The following is an 8901-nucleotide window of genomic DNA, read 5'->3' as shown; positions in this document are numbered from 1 at the left end:
ACCAGAGTAGTTGAGTTGAGAGCGCAATACTCTGCAACAGCTTCTCCTTGGAAGATGCCTCTATCAGCAGATCATCCAGATATGGAAACTTGTTCACTCCCTGCGTAGGAGTAGCATCATCTCCGCCATGACCATGGTGAACACCCTCGGTGCTGTGGAGAGGCCAGATGGCAATGTTTGGAACGGATAGTGACAGTCCTGTAGTGCAAACCGTAAATAGGCCTGGTGAGGTGGCCAGATCGGAATGTGAAGGTACGCATCCTTGATATCCAGGGATACTAGGAATTCCTCCTCCTCCAGTCCTGAGAGCACCGCTTTCATAGACTCCATCTTGAATTGTAAAACTCTCAAGTAGGGTTTCAACACCTTCAGGTTCAATATAGGCCTTACCGAACCATCCGGTTTTGGTACCACAAACAAGTTTGAGTAATAACCCTTGATTTTTGGGTGAGGTGGAACTGGAACAATAACATTTGTTCGTACCAGTTTTTGAATGGCTTCCTGTAGAATATCACTTTCTGTCTGCGAACCTGGTATGCCTGATTTGAAGAATCTGTGAGGTGGGAGTTCCTGAAACTTCAGTCTGTACCCCTGGGTAACAATATCCGTCACCCAGGGGTCTAGGCATGATGACGCCCAGACTTGACTGAAATCTTTTAGTCTCGCTCCCACCTGTCTGATCTCCAGGCTGACAGGTCCACCATCATGCTGAATATTTGGAGGAAGCAGAACCTGGATTCTGTTCCTGTGAACCTGTTGGTGCAGGTTTTTTGAATCTTCCCCGACCACCTCTAAAGAAGGTGGGAGGGGGTTTGGATTTTTTTAATTTTGCGGTCTGAAAGGACTGCAGTGTAGGTGCAGGATAAGATTTTCTACCTGGGGCTGCTGCAGAGGGAAGAAATGTTGTCTTACCCGCAGTCGCCGTGGAAATCCACGAATCCAATGCGTCCCCAAATAGTGCCTGACCTGTGAATGGCAGGTTCTCCACACTTTTCTTGGATACTGCATCCGCAGTCCATTGGCGTATCCTGAGTCCTCTGCGTGCCGAGACAGCCATGGAAGAAGCAGGCCAATGTCCTTCATGGCCTCCACCATGAAACCTGCAGAATCCTGTATGTGATGTAAAAACAAGTCAATGTCACTCCTATCCATAGTATCTAAGTCCTCTAGTAATGTGCCTGACCACTTTGCTATGGCTTTAGAAATCCATGCACAAGCAATAGTGGGCCTTAAAGCCACGCCTGTAGCAGTGTATAGTGATTTGAGCGTAGTCTTAATCTTGCGGTCAGCCGGCTCCTTTATGGCGGTTGTACCAGGGACAGGTAAAACCACCTTTTTAGACAGCCTAGATACAGAAGCATCTACTATAGGTGGGTTTTCCCACTTCTTCCTATTCTCTTCATGGAAAGGCAAAGCAATGAGAATTCTTTTAGGGATCTGGAATTTTTTCTGTGGGTTTACCCAAGATTTTTCAAACAAGGAGTTTTAACTCCTTAGAAGCAGGGAAGGTAACCGAAGACTTCTTATTCACTGTAAAATAAGATTCCTCTACTTGTTCCGGAACCTTCTCAGAAATATGCAAAACATCCCTAATGGCTTCAATCATTAGCTGCACCTCTTTAGCAAGTGATGCTTCCCCCCCACCCCCCTGCATATCCCCATCACCGTCCCCTGTATCAGAGTCGGTATCAGTGTCAGCTTGCATTATCTGGGCAATTGTACGTTTTTTGGGGTACGTAGGTTGGGTTTTAGATGAAGTAGTGGGAGCTGAATACTTCATACCAACTACAGATTGTCTCAAAAACTGCGTCTCTTTCTCAGTATGTGACATCCATGTTGAAATCTGGGATATCATTCCCCTAATACACAGTTTCTCAAACTCGGTCCTCAGGACCCCACACAGTGCATGTTTTGCAGGTCTCCTCACAGAATCGCAAGTGAAATAATTAGCTCCACCTGTGGACCTTTTAAAATAGGTCAGTGAGTAATTAATACACCTGCGCACCTGCTGGGTTACCTGCAAAACATGCACTGTGTGGGGTCCTGAGGACCGAGTTTGAGAACCCCTGCCCTAATAGAATCCACCCATGGGGGTTCGGATTCAGAAGGCTGAGACAGCACATTGCAGTCATGAGTACATGGAATAGACTCCTCAGGAGAAGATACGCACTCTGCAGCACAGGACACAGAGTCCTTAGACATGGTAATGTGGATACACACACACACACACACACACACACGTCAGACACAGTTTCCCCCAGAGTACCTTCAGAGAGACACAGAGTATAAGGAGCCAGCCACACCGCACCCCTGTAGGCAGTTATTATGATAAAAGCCCGGCGCTGACTAACTTACCTTAATAGGGAGGGCAGCGCTCCCTGTCAGTGTCCTAGTTCCTATGATCTGCAGGGAGAAAATGGCGCTGGTAAGTGCTGGATCCACTCTGAGAGGAAGCCCCGCCCCTTGTAATGGCGTGCGGCTTCCCGCACTAATTGTTTATACTGGCCTGAGGATTTTAGTGATAACAGGATGATTAGCCCCTGTTAGCTGCGTGACCAGTGTAGGGTTTATCCGTGCTGTCTCAAGACGCTCCTCAAAGCGCCTACACTGTGTGTTGCTGAGCCTTCCTGGAGTGCAGCCTGTCAGAGCTGCGCTTCCACCCTTGCACCGGCAACCTGCTAACCGGGACGCCGGCGCTGTACTCACCACTTTCTTCTGGCTTTGTTAGGGGTTGGCGGCCGTGCTGCGGGAGAGAGCAGTTGCCTCATGGACTTGCGATCAGCAACCTCAGGAGCTCAGTGTCCTGTCAGCAGAGTAGAAAACCATTAACTCTTCAGGAAGTTGGTTTCTATCCCCTCCCCCTAAGTCCCACGAAGCAGGGAGTCTGTTGCCAGCAGCCTTCCTGTAACCTAATTATCTCTAGAAAATAAAAAGCTAAGAAAACTCCTAGGAGATCCCCTAGCTGTGACCGGCTCCTCCGGGCACATTTTCTAAACTGAGTCTGTCGGATTCTTGCGAGATTCGTATTCTATATAAGGAGCCGCGCGTTGCCACCATTTTCACTCGTGCATTGGAGATGATAGGGAGAGGATGTTCAGCGTTCTCTCCGTTTCTGTGCTCAGTGTGCTGCAAATATCTGTGCTCAGTGTGTTGCAAATATCTGTGTTCAGTGTGCTGCAAATATCTGTGCTCAGTGTGCTGCAAATATCTGTGCTCAGTGTGCTGCAAATATCTGTGCTCGGTGTGCTGCAAATATCTGTGCTCAGTGTGCTGCAAATATCTACGTTCTCTGCCTGAAAAACGCTCCATATCTGTGCTGCATTGTAGTATAGGAGGACAGTGCAGAATTTTGCTGACCAGTGACCACCAGTATAATATAGCAGTACGGTACAGTAGGCCACTGCTCTACCTACCTGTGTGTCGTCAAGTATACTATCCATTCATACGTGTGGTGCATTTTAGTTGTGCGCAGTATTATATAGTAGGAGGACAGTGCAGCATTTTGGTGACCACCAGTATATAATATATATAGCAGTATGGTACAGTAATCCATTGCTCTACCTCTGTGTGGTCAAGCATACTACAAAAGTTCAGTAAAATGACCCAAAAATCGAAATTAAAAGCATCTGATGAGAAGCGTAAACTTGCCAATATGCCATTTACGACACGGAGTGGCAAGGAACGGCTGAGGCCCTGGCCTATGTTCATGGCTAGTGGTTCAGATTCACATGAGGATTGAAGCACTCATCCTCTCGCTAGAAAACTGCAGTGCCACTCCTAGGTGGGCCAGGTGTTTGTGTTGACCACTTGGGTCGCTTAGCTTAGCCATCCAGCGACCTTGGTGCACCTCTTTTTTTTTTTTGCATCATGTGCTGTTTGGGGACTATTTTTTAAATTGGCTATCCTGTCTGACACTGCAGTGCCACTCCTAGATGAGCAAGGTGTTTGTGTCGGCCACTTGGGATGCTTAGCTTAGCCATCCAGCGACCTTGGTGCTGTTATGCACACCAGTGCCTGCAGGAATGTACTGGTGTCAGAACTGTTATGCACTCCAGTGCCTGCAGGAATGTACTGGTGTTTGAACTGTTATGCACACCAGTGTCTGCAGGAATGTACTGGTGTCTGAACGGATAGGTATGCAAAGCAAATGAACTCACAGACAGACTGGGGAATATGACATTACGTACACAGAAGGTGATAGGGTAACAAAATACACACAAAGTGAACAGAGAAGCCCAGAGGCTAAGGAACTGGGTGTCTCCCTAGTATTAGTAATGCTCAGATGGGAAAAGCAAGATGTTGTGTTTTAATACGTAGAGAACCCGAAATGCTGTTGCTAAGGGCAACAGCAAAACCCTAAAGGGTTACCAACGGGTGTGGCAGTAAACTCCTTGGTCAGAGATGGAATGATAGACACAAGCAGAGTCTCCACAATCCTAATCCTCACTTGCAGTGCACAGGTTCAGCTTACTGCCACTAAACTGACACCTGAACACCTTGCACAGTGAGACAGGATTTAGGCAGGCAAGTCTTAGAATACAGCCGCAAACTTGCTAAGTTCACAGAGTAGTAAAAGAACCCCAGCAAGCTAAACGACTGACTCCAGTCTTACTGCTAGGTCTGGATTGGCAGAGTGTAGTACCAAATCCCCAGGCCTATTTGCAGCAAGCAACAACAAATACAAAGCTACACAGTACTGGCTAACTTTCAGGAACTGACTAACCAACAAAGATTCAGCAGCATCTGCTTACCCTGAGAAGAGGCCTTATAAAGCAGGTGCTGTCCACGCCCCACTCAGACCTCACAGACTGTGAGCACAAAAACCAGCACCGGATCCCCTGCCGTGCACAGAGCCTGTAACCACTGCACAGCAAAAGACCCGAACTGGAGTATCGGCTGCGCTCAGGTTACTCCGCTAGCACTTGTCTCCCGGTTGCCATGACGACGTGGCAGCACAGGGCAGGAGACCCTAACAGGTGCACCTCTTTTTTTCTTTGCATCATGTGCTGTTTGGGGACTATTTTTTAAATCTGCCATCCTGTCTGACACTTCAGTGCCACTCCTAGATGGGCCAGGTGTTTGTGTCGGCCACTTGAGTCGCTTAGCTTAGTCATCCAGCGACCTTGGTGCAAATTTTAGGACTAAAAATAATATTGTGAGTTGTTCAGAATAGACGGGAAATGAGTGGAAATTGAAGTCTGGTAGGAGGTGCATAGAGGGAGGGGCCAGCCCACACTATTAAACGTTTAAAGTGCCAGTGGCTCCCAAAGGACCCATCTATACCCCATGGTACTAAATGGACTCAAGTATCCTCTAGGAAAAAAGAGAAAGTAGAGTATAACTTAGCAGATGATGATGATGATTACAGGGTATTATATGGTGTATTGCATGTAAAGTACCTTGTTCCACACCTACTCTGCTGTAGCAATATACCTTATATAAGGGTGAGTAACACATGTACAGGCTTACCAGCGTATGAGCACACACATAAAGGAATGCTACCTTACCAATGCTTCGAGGAGTAACGTTAGGAGACATTTCTCTGATCCATCAGCTCATATGACTGATGTTATTGTTCAGCTAGAATCTCCAATTCATACGATATGTTCCCCATCCATTGTTTTACATTGGTGCTGACATAGGACTTGGTGAGTGACTACATCTCCATTTATACTTCATGGTTAGTTACCAGTACAAGAGAGAGATATATCTAAGTCTTATTATAATATTACATTTGTTATTGTGCGTGTTCTAAGGAGGGTGGACACACTGATAGTCTGAGACACAATATTATACGTCTATCATTATAAGTTATGTTTTATGATACACACACATTTACAATTAAGTGTCCCAGAGAGTCGTCTTCTCCTATTGTTTACAAGATTAATATTGTTACAGAAAATGTCACATTTCCATAATGTGTTTTATTTCCAGCAGATGGACACACAAGCAGGAACATCTCAGAAGGACATCTAATGTTATCCCCGGATTGTGACAGAAAAGATAATGACAGTAGACAGGATTCTCCAGGAGATAATCCAAATACCCCAATTATACATCCAGCTCTTTCAGCTGGTACCTCTGAGCCTGGGAAATGTTCTCCTGATCACTCTGATATTGGTGCATCTGTTACAGCTCTGACAGTAGATACAGTGTTTCCGTGTTCTATAGATGCCAAATGTTTTACACAGAACACAAAGCCTATTAAACCACACACAGGTAAGGCAGGTGGAAGGCCACTGATATGTTCAGAGTGTGGAAAATGTTTTACAAAGAAATCATATCTTGTTATACATCACAGAATTCACACAGGTGAGAAGCCATTTCCATGTTCTGAGTGTGGGAAATGTTTTACACAGAAATCACATCTTGTTAGACATGAGAGAAGACACACAGGTGAGAAGCCATTTTCCTGTTCCGAGTGTGGGAAATGTTTTGCACAGAAATCAGCTCTTGTTAGACATGAGAGAGAGCACACAGGTGAGAAGCCATTTCCATGTTCTGAGTGTGGGAAATGTTGTGTAAGTAAATCACAACTTGTTACACATCTGCGCAGTCACACAGGTGAGAAACCTTTTCCATGTTCTGAGTGTGGGAAATGTTTTGCATGTAAATCAGATCTTGTTATACATCACAGAAGTCACATAGGTGAGAAGCCATTTTGTTGCTCTGAGTGCGGGAAAAGTTTTACCTGGAAATCCAATCTTGTTAGACATCAGAGAGAGCACACAGGTGAGAAGCCATTTCCATGTTCTGAGTGTGGGAAATGTTGTGTAAGTAAATCACAACTTGTTACACATCTGCGCAGTCACACAGGTGAGAAACCTTTTCCATGTTCTGAGTGTGGGAAATGTTTTGCATGTAAATCACATCTTGTTATACATCACAGAAGTCACACAGGTGAGAAGCCATTTCCATGTTCTGAGTGTGGGAAATGTTGTGTAAGTAAATCACAACTTGTTGCACATCTGCGCAGTCACACAGGTGAGAAACCTTTTCCATGTTCTGAGTGTGGGAAATGTTTTGCATGTAAATCAGATCTTGTTATACATCACAGAACTCACATAGGTGAGAAGCCATTTTCTTGCTCTGAGTGCGGGAAAAGTTTTACCTGGAAATCCAATCTTGTTAGACATCAGAGAGAGCACACAGGTGAGAAGCCATTTCCATGTTCTGAGTGTGGGAAATGTTGTGTAAGTAAATCACAACTTGTTACACATCTGCGCAGTCACACAGGTGAGAAACCTTTTCCATGTTCTGAGTGTGGGAAATGTTTTGCTTGTAAATCAGATCTTGTTATACATCACAGAAGTCACACAGGTGAGAAGCCATTTTCTTGCTCTGAGTGCGGGAAATGTTTTACACACAAATCACGACTTGTTACCCATCAGCAAAGTCACACAGGTGAGAAGGCATTTCCATGTTCTGAGTGTTGGAAAGGTTTTGCACACAAATCACATCTTGTTATACATCAGAGAACTCACACAGGTGAGAAGCCATTTTCTTGCTCTGAGTGCGGGAAATGTTTTTCACAGAAATCAGTTCTTGTTATACATCACAGAAGTCACACAGGTGAGAAGCCATTTCTATACTCTGAGAAATAAATCATCTCTTGTTGCACACAATAGACATCACTCAGGTGAGAAACGATTTTAATCTTCTGGAGTATACTTATCATTGCCATGCATTGTTCTTCAAGGTTCTTATCCTATCTCCTATGCTTTCTGCAATATGCATGTAACCACTGGGTGAAATAATCAGATGTCATGCCCTCATCTACCACTGCTATACAAATGACCTGTCTTTGCTCTAGGCACTGAGAACCCAGTACCAATCCTAAATGGTTGTCTAGCTGAGCTCCAGGTGTGGCTGATGCCAGTTGGCTGTGATTCAGTCCTGGTGAAACAGGTCTTTAAGCTCACCACCAAAGGGCAGGGCTACAGTTCAGCTTTGCAAACCAACCAGACTTACGCTTGGGGGTTCAGAGTTGCAAAATGCTGATCATGTGCGGAATCTTGGTGTCCTGGATAGAGGAGTGACACTTAGACATCAGTATCTGCCACAATCAGATCCTCATCTGAGGAACATAGCCAGACTCCAGCACTTATTTCCCTCAGAAGATCTACCTACAGTCATACATTTACTTGTATCATCACGCATAGACTACTGCAATGTCCTCTATCTGGGTCTCCCAGCAAAAGAATTGCACCGGTTGTAGCTTGTACAGAATGCAGCAGCCAGGTTGTTACCTAACCAGCCCGTTCCTGCCACATAACACCCATTCTCTGCTCCCTCCACTGGCTGCATGTAAGATGGTGACTCTATTACATAATCTTACTGACTCTCCCAGCCCAACATGACCAGGGTCCATGGTACCAGAAGCAGCATCTGTCTCCTTACTGCCCTGCTTGCTTCCATCTGCAGATGAAGGACTGTTACCAGCAGTACCAAGAATCCCCAAGAAGTTCTGAGATGTCAGGGGTGAGACGATTGTAGCACTAGTGCTGTAGCAGGGGCTGCCGGAAGCAGTGTCTGTGAGAATCTTGTTCTCAAGCAGCGCTAAGGTGTCAGAGGGGAGACAGTGGTGGCAGTAGTGGGGGGGGCGGGGCGGGTGGCAGTTGGGAGAGATGGGGCGGTGGCAATAGTGGGGGAGATGGTGATAACAGTAGTGGGGGAGACAGTGGGTGGCAGTAGTCGAGGGAGACAGAGCGGTGGCAGTAGGGGGAGACAGGGTGGATGCAGTTGTGGGGGAAAGACAGGGCAGTGGCAGTAATGGGGGAGACAGGGTGGGTAGCAGTAGTGGGGGGAGACAGGGTGGGTGGCAGTTGGTGTAGACAGGGCGGTGGCAGTAGTTGGAGGAGACATGGCGGTGGCAGTAGTGGGGGGAGATGGGGCAGGTTG

At 46.2% G+C, this 8901-nt stretch overlaps 1 protein-coding gene across 1 annotated transcript; it reads left to right on the top strand.

The window, feature by feature from the left end:
- Window positions 1–5937: 5937 nt before the first annotated feature.
- On the top strand, window positions 5938–8583 carry LOC134983840 (gastrula zinc finger protein XlCGF57.1-like). The gene has a single exon (XM_063949463.1). It carries the CDS (start codon window positions 5976–5978, stop codon window positions 7602–7604), a length of 1629 nt encoding a protein of 542 aa, XP_063805533.1. The 5' UTR covers window positions 5938–5975; the 3' UTR covers window positions 7605–8583.
- Window positions 8584–8901: the final 318 nt, after the last annotated feature.

This window comes from Pseudophryne corroboree (genome assembly GCF_028390025.1).
Source record: "Pseudophryne corroboree isolate aPseCor3 chromosome 3 unlocalized genomic scaffold, aPseCor3.hap2 SUPER_3_unloc_26, whole genome shotgun sequence".
Taxonomy (NCBI): Eukaryota; Metazoa; Chordata; class Amphibia; order Anura; family Myobatrachidae; genus Pseudophryne; species Pseudophryne corroboree.
This window is presented reverse-complemented; position numbering and strand designations above follow the sequence as displayed.

Bases quoted from the DNA above. Each gene is read 5' to 3' on its own strand.
- LOC134983840 (XM_063949463.1), top strand. From the start codon at position 5,976: ATGTTATCCCCGGATTGTGACAGAAAAGATAATGACAGTAGACAGGAT.